The 12417-nt window shown below is 40.8% G+C and overlaps 1 protein-coding gene across 2 annotated transcripts in view; it reads left to right on the top strand.

Annotated features, from left to right (window-relative positions):
• The window catches only part of astn2 (astrotactin 2), a 240246-nt gene that overhangs the window by 197110 nt on the left and 30719 nt on the right, over nt 1-12417 (top strand). For both annotated transcript variants that reach the window (XM_027282013.1, XM_027282012.1), the window contains 2 exons: nt 4145-4278; nt 6251-6399. In XM_027282013.1, coding sequence (XP_027137814.1) covers nt 4145-4278; nt 6251-6399 — 283 coding nt within the window. The remainder of the gene's footprint in view (nt 1-4144; nt 4279-6250; nt 6400-12417) is intronic.

Here is a 12417-nt window from a genome sequence, read left to right as displayed (position 1 = left end):
AGCAACACACCATGAATGTTGCTACTAAAAATTGCAAGTTTTGATCCTAGTACCATCGCTTCAGTACCAAGGAGAGCACACATTCCTATAGATCATTAAACCGATTCATATAAACTCTTCATGACCACTACTACACTCAGTTGTGACCTTGTTTCAGTATATACACCTTGCTAAAACGAATGCAGTCTAATACAGCAGCCCTATAATAAGTCCTACCTCCACGAAGTTGATAATGTTCAACTGTTTTAGAGAGATGAAGATTGTGGTATTGTTTATTGCAGGTAGGGGTGTGTCATATCACACCGGTTCTATGGTGGAGAAGTTAGTACCAAAAAAGGGGTCAATTTGGTTGTGTGGAAGTGTGGCAACAACAAAAGGGAGCAGCCCTATTATTTTAGGGCCATATTACAAGGCTTTTGTATTAGATTAGAGAATGTTCCTACATTAGTTTTAGCTTGGTGTACCTAGTAAACTGGCAACTCTATTTGTTCTAGTCAGCATTTGTTTCATAAAAAGAAAATCAGCACTAGCACAGACAAAACCAAATTGATGACCCTGACACTAAAACTTTTCCCATCACAAAGAAAAAACTAACCAAAACAGCCCCCCTAATAATGAATGGTTCAAAGGCAGCATCAATAATTATTTCATGAATCACATAGAAGGCAATATATCATGTTTTTAAAATTATTCTTTTTTCATTCCCTTCCTCTGTTGGCTTTTTTTTATTGTTGACTCAGAATGTTATTTCGTAACACACAATAAGATAGCAGACTAACAAGTAAATTTACTTTGCTTTGAAAGGTCAGATTAGTTTAGAACATTGCCAGACTGACACCTACTTCTTTGATGGTTCTCCAGTGACGTCACAATTCCCCATCAACCTCTGGGTGAACCAACCCTCCAGCTGCCCCCTGTGTCCAATTTCCTGGAAAGAACCTACTTCTGACAACGTTCCTAGAACCAGCCCATTGGTTCCTTCGTTAACACCATTATCCCTGAATGATTGGAAGGGATACATAAACGCATTCATGTGTGCGCACACACAGACATACACACTTAGGTCACTATTGATGGTGTCCTGTGTGTGCTGACTTAGACTCTTTACCACCACTGGTGATCATCTTATAAATCAATACTGTGGGCCAGCTGGCCAGTGTTTTCATGTATTAGCGTCTGAATACAGACAGTAATATGGTCAGCTTAGACTAGACAAACAGATTAATACATTAAAGAGGTCACAATGGCCTCCCTTGCTTTCTTGTAAGTCACGACAGCCTTGTACGAAAGTGAAAGGTCCAAATAGTATTTTGGTGCCAGTGAGTCTGCATGGCCCAGATGATGTCAAGGCTTGGAATTTGTGGCTGGAGTTGTTGCTGATGTTCAGTAGCCTTGCTTGTACACTGATCTTGTCTTCTGCTCAAAGCAGGGGGTGATTACATTTCAGCTCAATTTGTTCAGTATCGATAAGGTCAATAGAGATGAATTGTGGCATATTTGTGAAATGGTAAAATGATGTGTTATTGTAACCATTGGGGTAAAAGCACATGGTTCCTGAAAGCAAATCTGTCATGACTGCACAAAACTGTGGACCATCTTTGGCAAAACACTTGCTTTGCTAATATGAAACATAATGGATAAGGTTTATTCCTCGCCTCTATGTGACCAATGCAGAATGTATGTGGATCTATAGTGTTCTAGGAAATGCATGATCTTTGGTCAATCAATACAGCATAGGGTATCCTCTTTTCAGCTATGACTTATCTAGTAACTGCATTAAACATAGAAGTATGTTCTCCTGGGCCTTTCAGAGTGTTTGCTCATCTCACTAAAGGATTTCCGTTACTGACCCAGGCCTTTTTTTTTACCTGCACCAGCAGGACATATTAAAGTTTTCACCACATCGCACTTCACATATAATCACTTAACATGGATTAGCTAACTATCGCTTTTTCTTGCTTTTCTCGAAATCCTCATCTCTGTTTTACCTCCTGTGCCCCCCACCCAGCCCCCCACCTCATTCTCTAAACCACAATTAGATTCCCTGTTTACCCAGTGGAGACTGGCTTGCATTACTCTTCAAACATAAACACGGCGGTAATCGCTTTGTCTATTTTTCACATGTGCAGCCATGCAATCAAGCGCACAGACCCATATGGGGTTTTTCTAGGAATCTGGTGGTGGTAAATGCATGGCGGTCCTGTGGTCTTTCTCTTTTGCCCCTAGCAGCGGAGGTCATTTCTCATTTCTCATATTTGTCTAGTCTGTGTGCGTGCATAGACCTTGTGTTCAGGTTTTTTCTTGTTGCCTTTGTCTGTGGCCTGCTTCCCATTGACATGAGGTGGCAAGACCCCTGCTGCTGTTGTTTTCTGGCAGCAGTTAGCCACATGGGTTCAAGCAAGGGGGGAGAAATGTAATTACCTTTTTCCCCTTTTTGGTTTTTCCAGGGGGGTATTATATGGCCATGGAGTACTTGCTTACCCTCTATAATAACTGCTCATTCAGCATGCTCATTTAGAGGGGCTTATATTGGAGGATAAATAATGGGAAAACCTTGACTGCTGAAGGATCTTGATCCTGTCCCAGAGTAAGGTAGGGAATTCTTTGGGACTCCGGAGTCTCCTTTTTCACACCTTTGTTTCCTTGTTCATCTTGTTGACTTTTTACTGTCCTATTTTCTTTGGTCTCTCCAGCCTCGTTCTCTTTTTGTTTCACTCTTTCTTACTCTGCTGCTCATTTAGGTCACTTTCACTCTCAAGATCCTTTGCCCTGAGTGAAAGCAATTGGTATTGGAAGAAGTCAGTTCCCATGAAAGACTGTTGAGCCTCCTTTACAGCTAACAATGCAGTGTTGTGGAAATGCTAACATCAGCTTCTGAGTGCATACCCTGACTCTTTTTTTGGCCAAGCCATCTGCCTTTCTGGTCAGGACTATGCCCAAAGTCATCTCAAATGTCACTTTCACTAATCAACACACTGCAGAAATCTTCCTTGGCATTTCTCCAATGAAATGAAACAACCAACTGTGGAAATCAATCTTTAATTGGAGTGCATGTGTGTGCTCACGTGTGCATGCTGCATGTGCGTGGTTGTCTTAAAGATGTGTGTGGTCTCATCAGTTCCTTTGCTTTCGGATAAGTGAATGTCATGGTGTATTTTAACAAAGGAGTGGCTTCTCTCTGCTTTTTGTTGGATGCCTGGTACCCAGTGATAATGTTTCCGCATGGTTCCAGTGTCCTATTTTTGTGACCATGATCAACTGCATCTCCAAAGTTGTCTGCATGAGGCAGCACTGCCAACTGGTTAGACACATAAATAACTGAGTGCTCCATTGATCCATAGTGTGACAGAGGGAGCCAGAGTGCTTGCGAACTCCCTTGAACTCACTCTCTATCATGCCTGTGGCTTTAGGGAAAGCCCTGACATTATACTTTATTGCTTTGACGGTTATATTGGCATTTTGCTGCCTTTTAGAGGATGGCTGAGCTTCTGCCTTTGATTTTTCTTTCGCCCGTTAATGAAGCAGCACAAGGAGATGTTAGGAGATGATGTCATCTCCTAACATCCCTCCCCCCCTCCATCCCCTTCACAGACAGACCGACAGCACCAACGTCAGATCCACACACACACACACACACACACACGCACACAAACATACGCATAGAATGGAGGAGGTGGGGAGTGTCACAGCTTTCACACCTCCATCATAAAAGTCACAGTGCATCTATGATATCACAGTGTAAGCTTGTCAATGTTAGTGAGATGTTGCTGCCTTCCGGTAATTGGGAACGGTGGGTATGAAAAGGTCACTCCGTGTGTGGGTGTGTGCATGTGTACCTGTACGTCTGTCTTTGTGAGACTCATTTTGAGTTCTAGACCCAGAGACATGTGCAAAGTAAGGACATTTACCTCACTTTGTCAAAGGGATATTAAAGAAAGAATGAGATTCAATATGTTATATGAATTTTAAGGGATGGGGAAAAGAAAATTAATATAGTCAATGAAGAGTTATCATATAGACTGAAGTACTAAGATGTGTGCCTGTGTGTGTTCTGGGATGAGCTGGGGGTGGGGTAAGCATAGATGGACAGGAAGCACATGTTCCAAGAGATAATTGCATTTCTCTCACCTGTTACCCTTTACAGGCCTTCAAGAGTGCCACAATGAGCTCATACTGGTGTGCTGGAAAGGGCGATGTCATTGATAACTGGTGTCGCTGTGACCTGAGTGCCTTCAGCAAAGATGGCCTGCCTAACTGCAGCCCCCTCAGGCAGCCAATGTAAGTGTGAGGTGACACCATGACACCTAGGAATTCGTGCACAAGAGAGATTTCATGGATGCATGCTCTAATGCACCACATCACGTATGCACATGGACATGCACACACACAAACACACACACACACACACACACACATCTGTCTCTACTAACTCTAGGGGGACTTGAAAAAGTTGTAGACAAAAGCACAGTCCCCAAAGATCTAATAGCTGTCAGTCAGCCCTTACACCCTTCTGAAAAGAACATGCTGTCATTCAAGGTGTCCTAATGATACTCTTGTGACTTTTGTGAGTCATCCAACCCAGCTATTGTTGCCCTGAGAACTTTTAAAGAGTAACAGGAAGTTGAAAGTCCAAGACTTCAGAGGATAAGGCTACAGCATTTAATTAAAGAATGACAATAAAGTATGCTTATTAGTATGTTATATTATGGAATTAATGAGGGGCAACATTTATTGCCGTTGCTCTAGAATAACAATAAAAGCTTGACAAGGATAAAATATAATGTAGCAGCAAAAGAGGATTCTGGGGTCCAAGACCTAATGACATTTGCAACCAGACTGATGTTTGTTTGCAGAGATTATGCCCACATTATCTAACTGTTACCACAATTTATAGTTTTGCATTATATTTATTTTCTAAATTTCATGAACTCCACACCATTTGGTGGTAATACTGTAATAACTTTGAGGGAGATGCAACAGTACAAGCCAGCTTTTCAAAATGCTGATGCTGGACAAATGAAATTTGAAATCTTTTCTTTGCACTCAAACGACACAGAAGTGCAATTAAACTTGTTTTACCTTGTCATTGTTGGTGTACTAGTGGTAGTAATAATGCCATTGCCCAAAAACAAGGTAACATTAACAAATCTTACTTCCAAGGTTAGGTAGCAATGGCATTGTCAATTGGAGAGGACTGGCCCATCAACTCGACACACTCCAACAGACAAGAGGACATAGTAAGGAGGATCTGATGAATGTAGATTATTTAAAATATAACCAGTATTAGCTTTACATGACTACTATGTAAGATTTTAATTACCACCCCTACAGAAACTACAGTGGCCACAAAAAGCGTGAAAAAAAGTGAAAGGTCCTATCTAGAGCCAGTGTTTAATTTGTCCATTTGGCCAACATGAACTAAAAGACCTTAAAGAACTAAAATAAATAGAAATGTAACCATCTACAATTCCATGAAAACTGGGCATGATTGGTGTTAAGTCTTTACCAGAACTAGTGCTATTTGGGACTTAGACAATGATACTACAGTATTACTAAGTAGTTAATACTAGTAAGTATTGCACAAGTAGTTTGAGACGCTTAATGTGGTTTTGGTATTGTTTTGTTTGTGGATTGCGGTTGTGGAATTGGAGAGCAAGGGTGTGGTGCCACAATCACAGTTTTTGTCAGGCTTTCCCTGGGCCCATGCCTGCTGGCCCGAAAGGACCAGTGAAGAGTCGCTGCAGCAGCCAAATCTCCCAACTCTGGCCAGTGCCGGAGTCCAAGGCCAGTAAAGACCTCCAGTACTTACTGTTATTGTCTGTGAGAAGGAAACTGAGCTGCATATATTTTATGAGAGAGGGATTACCTACCTCTCTCAGCCTTTTTCAAAGAGACAGCTGGAGGGCAGGCAAAATGAAAATATTGTTATTTTATCTCTTTTGAGCACAGGGAACACTGCTGGAGAACAGGTGGTATTGGAATGCTGTTTTGATCAAAGCAGCTGTTTGTCATCCTGTTGTCCAATGAGATATAGGCAAAGATGAATCAGACTCTACTCTCACACAATAATGACCACATGGGAACCTACTCATCCATCCCAGTTTTAGGTCCATGCTGTTGGACACATGCACAGACATAGTTTAATTTGAAATTCCAGATTGAGGTAGCAGCATTTTGATCTTTTATCTCTTGTGAATTTTGATCTTATTTCCATATCGTAATCCTTGTCTTCTCTGTCTTACTCCATTAGTTTGCGTCTAGCCCCGTACCTGGAGCCATCAAGCACAATGGTGGCCCTGGAGTGGATGGATGTCGAGCCTTTGATTGGCTGCAAAGTTTCTGACTACATCATCCAGCATAAACGAGTGGAGGATCCCTCTGAGGCAGAGGTCTACACAGGTAGAAAAATGATCATCCAAGTTTTAGATTCTGTTTTAATGTTTCAACTGCAAATAGAAGAAAACGGTCTGTGTTCAAATAATAGTACATCTGCTATAAATAAAGTTACAGGGGTTAATAACTCTGTATGTTTACATCTGAGACTGGATCCTGGATTTCCTTGCAGGGAAAATAAATAACTAACTTCAAGCCCACATCAAGTGATGTATTGCTAGGAAATCATTAACGAGCCACGTTTTATGTAAGGTAAGCAGAGACCAGGGCTAAAGTCCAATTTAGTTTGTATTTTCTCCTCAAAGAGTATTCTTTCAAAACAGTGATGAAAACATGAAGATAGACATAGTAATAAGATAATTAGATCAGAAATGAGAGTTACAGTAAACCGAAAGATAGAAGAATAAAGATGTTTAATGAATTGATAGAAGATAGAGTTAAATTTACAATGAGGTTAAAGTTTTGGTCTGGATACAGAACAGAAAGAGGAGCTTAGACTGAGGATGAGAGAACATGACGCAGGGCAATTTATCAATTGCCATAAATGGTGCTGACCATTGTGCCATGGGGCTAGGGAAGTGGTCATGGTTGTGACGAGGGGCTGGGGTGAGTCAGAGGAAGGGTGATAGGAAGGAATTTAATAATATTGGAGAAATTAGGTGGTCTGGAAGAAGCTGGCTTTAGTCATTGGGAACTATGGACAGGCCATCCATCACCCCTGGGAGGAGTGCTGATGAAGCGTGGGCACCAGTGAGCGAAGAGAGGGTACAGACAGCTAGACACAGGCATGCTGGCAGAGGTGAGGTAGGAAGGGGCAGATGGTGTGGGTGACTCACTCTGCTATGTGCCAGTCACCACTATAAATCATGTCATAACAGATAGTATGATACAGATTAGAAGTCATTGTCTTTGTCTTTTTTTTTCTTTTCCCTTTATGCCCATCTCTATTTATCTCTGCTAATTAGTGTTTAAAAAAAGTTAGTTGAGTAAATTGATATATATGTGTGTACGGTATATGACCCACTTATAGAGGAGTCGGTAATGTTAATTGGCAGGAAACTCTGGCAGACTATAGGTTCTCCTTTTATAGAAACATCGTGTATTATGAGCTGTATAGGTATGCATCTGGGTAGCTCCCACTTCCATTGCAAATACTGAAAACTGCGGCTACACAAAACCTTCATTGTTCTCCAAAACGGAGGGATCAAGATTGCTGATACAAACTTGGAAAGCGTTGCAGGGGTCGATTTATGAAATAATAGGGGCCTCTTAAAATGGTGAGATCTTGTTCTCTAGACTCAGCAAATAAAAGCCATAGTGTTTGAAAAGTGTCATTTTCTCACACTTACTCTGACTTATTTTGAAATTATTGGATTTGTACTCCCTGTGCCATAGTACGTCTAGTAAGTCTATAATATAAGGTGAATAAGGAGTCCAGTTTAGTCTTGTGCCCTGCTCACCTTGTGGATCCAAAGTAACAAACTCATCTCATGCTGTCAAGCTCAGTCAAGTCTCTGTGCTTTTTTTTCTCAGCAGCGCTCCCTTTCCACTTTTGCAGATACACATACACACACACACACACACACACACACACACACACACACGCATTCCCCTGTTGAAGCTGCCAGTGAAACCAGTCTTCTACCGTTGGCCACTGAGCGGCTCTAATGGAGCAGTTTGGGGATAAATACTTGGATAAATACTTTGCTCGAGGGCATCTTGGTGGTTTTCTGGAAAGCAAGTGTTTCTCCTTCATTTTCCCTGTTCATATTTTCCAAGACTGCGTGATGATTTGAACCAGCAAGCTTGCAGCCGAGTCTTCTCCAACATATGAGGGCGGGTACACACTAAAGGATTATTCGGCTGATTTACTGTAAACCATATTTGACAATCTAGACAATCGTAGGAAAAAAGTCCTGATCCAAAGCTTAGTCGGTGCTGATATATTTGGCACCATAATGCAGTGTGAGGTGTTCGGATTTTATTTAAAAGTTTAAAGAGAGAATATTATGGAAAATAAGACACCGTTATATGTGTTATTAAGTGCAAGTGAAGCACAAAGATGGTATTCCTCGCTTTTTTACCATATTTTTATGTAATCAGATTGCAGCATTTGAACAAACCGTTCTGAATTCCAGCACTGACAGCTAACACAGTAGTACTTTTTAATACAGTGCAAACATCATCTTTCGGAGCTGGAACCAGTAGCATTTGATTATTGATAGTTTATCCTACAATGAAAGGAAGAAAACCAAAAATGAATTGAAATCAGAAAAAAACAACAAAGATCTGAGTAATTCTGAAAACACTTTGTGTGACCTGCTTTTATACTGCTCTTATTTTTTTCTCAGGGCTATCCAAGCAACCTAATTAGAAATGGTATGCAGGTCAACTTCAACTGGTATTATCAATCAAAGTTATGTCCACATATTTTAAATTTCCCATTTTTATTATGTGCACATATGTAATCAGACATTTAGTGGCACCCAAATGCTTTACTTAAGTCATATATTTTAGGTCAGTGCTTGTATATGTGAATGAATCTTTGCTTATTCAATGATGTAGAACTCCCCAGCAGCATCATTCACAAAATTCATCTCACGTCAGTGGGGATATGTGGGGATAAGTTGTGTTTTTAAAACCCCCAAATGCCCCATCATTACTCTAGTTATCATTGCAGATGAGGAATCATGTCTGTTTAGGAATGCAGTGAGTTTTTCCACAAGCTGGCTGACAAAAAATGGAAAATATTTGGACAGGTCAGATCAAAATAGATGCCTGATGACAAAAAAGTACCAAGGACAGTTACAGTGACAATACCATTGCAATCAGAAGACAGATGAGACACAGATAAACATGGTCTGGTGGAGAGATGGGACTTTGACCATCCCCAACATCATCAGTAAGGGCAGCACCTGTGTCCAGTGGCTTGGATTCAGCCGGCGCCACCATCCACAGAAGCTGAGGCTGCATCCAGATCCATTGCCAAGTCGAAACACTGCTTCAGGCTGGTGTCTGAGAGAGAGAGGAAAGATAAACAGACAGCCACACACAGACATGCTGAGCATGAGTCACACACTCAGAGCACACACATTCAGCCATGTGCACACTCATACAGATGGCAGACAGAGACAGAGAGTGAGTATGGAGATGCAGACACTTGGATGCAGCGCTCAATGGGTTCCCGAAGCCATGTTTCTATGTCAGTGCTGTCTAGACTAGATACTGTATCGCCCGTGAGATATATATTGTTAAGGTTCGTCATTCGACAATGTAAATAAATAGGTCTTGTTTGAATGTTTCCACAGATGTGGCTTTTCTAATTGCAAGAGGTAGCCTACTTGATTCCATAGATTAATCTCATTGGGAAAACGCTTTGTGTGACCTGCTTTTATACTGCTCTTATTTTTTTCTCAGGGCTATCCAAGCAACCTAATTAAAAATGGTATGCAGGTCAACTTCAACTGGTATTATCAATCAAAGTTGTGTCCACGTTTTTTAAATTTCCCATTTTTATATATTTTTATATCTATTTTAAGTCAGTGCTTGTATATGTGAATGAATCTTTGCTTATTCAATGATGTAGAACTCCCCAGCAGCATCATTCACAAAATTCATCTCATGTCACTGGGGATATGTGGGGATAAGTTGTGTTTTTAAAACCCCCAAATGCCCCATCATTACTCCAGTTATCACTGCAGATGAGGAATCGCGTCTGTTTTGGAATGCAGTGAGTTTTTCCACAAGCTGGGTGACAGTTTTCTTCATGTTAATAAGCTGATTCAAATGATGTAATATGCCACCCTTTTGGCTCAGGTTTTTCATCCGTAACAGCTTCCTGCATGAATAGATGCAATCATAGAGTCCTTGACAATCTTGACAGTGAATGCTATTTTCTTCAAAGCTAATATCCATAAATGTTGCTGATGTGACTCCCCCTTGCTTGATGTAAACTGTAGAAATGGATTTACGCTCATAACATAACATAGGGCTGCACATTTTCTTGCAGTGGGCATCAGTGCTGACTGGAAAAGCCATGTCAGAATTTGAATGTGTTGTTTGGAGGTGCCTTCTATAGTTATACACCCTCCATCATTATGGTGGGTGGTGTAAGGATCAACCATGTTAGCTTACTGACTGTTTCCAATGCTGCCTTAGGCCTCTTCCTGCAATTCATCAATTTCTTGCTCAGTGTACCCTGGCTTACATCACCTTGATTCAAGAAAATAAAGACCTGAAAGTAAAAACAAGGACCAAAATCAACTGTGATAATGAAGAAGAGTTTAGTGTTTTAGAATATCATCATGCTCTCTTTTCAGATTTTCCCAGTGTTGAGAAAATAAGTCTTTTCTTGAAGGCTTCTCCCTGGTCACTCACAAATCATCCCTCTGAGGTCAACAGTGACAGGAACATAGACTTGTTACGGAGAGCAGCTGAGCCCTGAGTTCATATGTCATGTTGTTTACATGGACATGATGCTCTATTGGCAGCCATCAGTATTCCCACCACCACTCAGGTCTGGACCTATATCTGCATGGTGGTAAAGCATGGGAGACAGAATAAGGCACTACCTGAATCATCCCCAATTGTTTATCTTTGTTCACAGATGGTTACCATCTGTTGACAATGTTTTCTGATTGCAATATCAGATTGTCTGCTCAAAACTCTGATGTTAAACAATTTTGTTAAAATTGAAATGACCAGCTGCAAATTGACCTGGCAGAAAGCCCCGAGACCAACAAAGAATATGTGTTTGTGTCCTATCACAAATACCCTGACATACATCAGAGTAGTTCACATTAGCATTTAATTACAATAGGTTGTCTGCTTGCAGATATCAAACCCCCTTCTATCCTATATCTACATAGTGAAGCTAGGCTTTTCTTTTCCAAGAATTTGAAAGTGAAGGGTACCCGGGCAACTTTTTTTGCCTCTGACAACTGCCTGTACTATTGCTGGAACCCCTGGATGCTATTAATTCAGATCTGTCATCTACATGACACTATAGAACCTGGGAGTGAAATTTATATAGATTTCTAAAATAACCAAAAAAATAATTAAATTTTTGTCCAGGAATGTTTTTTGGTTCTATGAGCAAATGTGTAACCCTTTACCAGTGTCCTTTTTTTGTCGGACAGTCAGGACAAGCTATACATATTTATTTTTGCCAGCCAAGACAATAAATGGTCAAGACTTTTGCATCCATCAATAGACGCTGACCTTCGAGCACAAGGTTGTCATTTTACCTGTAGTCAAAGAACTGGGGCTGCAGTTCATAACCATTGTTTTATTTCTTTAACATTTACTACATGCTTTAAGAAACTGAAGATGGACATAGTAATAAGATAATGCATCAGGCATTCCTATCAGTAAAAGCTCTCTCCAAACCTTAATTCCCTATTCACATAATTCAAATCAGGATCAAAACATTCAGCCTTACCCTGTAGAACAAGGATGCTGCCAACCACTCCTGCTGGTCTCTGAAGAGACTTGAGCATTGTTCTACACTCGCTGTCCATTTATCAATGCAGAAGGCCGACATCATTTCAGCTCAGAACAATCGACCAATCCTTGCAGCAAAGTTGAAGGTGGGGACAATGTGACATTAAAGAGTCTCCTGAAGAGATAAAACAAGAGAAGTTTGTGCCGAGAGATCCTTGCCCAGGAAAGTGCAACTACATAGTATAGACCAAGTAGCAACCATTCAAACTGTCTTCACAGTGATCCAATGGACAGAGCAGTCTAAAAACATTTCAGAGTATGCATAAATGAAAGCAAAAGTGCCCTGCTTGTGAGATACAATGACAACCAAATTTGCTTTGGTAGGGAGTTCCCAAGAAGTCTGTCACCTTAACATATGCATAGGATGAAAGTGATGCAGGGAATCAAGAACAGGTCAATGGGAACCACTGTGTCAATGGATGGTGTCTTATTCACAACATCCATCCTGTCTTTGTCATGAAAACGAACATTGAGGATGAGGGTACTGCAGACACTGTCATTGCTGCCAAGATCCAGGTCCCG

This window comes from Larimichthys crocea, chromosome IX (assembly GCF_000972845.2).
Source record: "Larimichthys crocea isolate SSNF chromosome IX, L_crocea_2.0, whole genome shotgun sequence".
Classification (NCBI taxonomy): Eukaryota; Metazoa; Chordata; class Actinopteri; family Sciaenidae; genus Larimichthys; species Larimichthys crocea.
The sequence above is the reverse complement of the archived record's forward strand: the minus strand, read 5'-3'. Positions and strand labels throughout refer to the sequence as shown.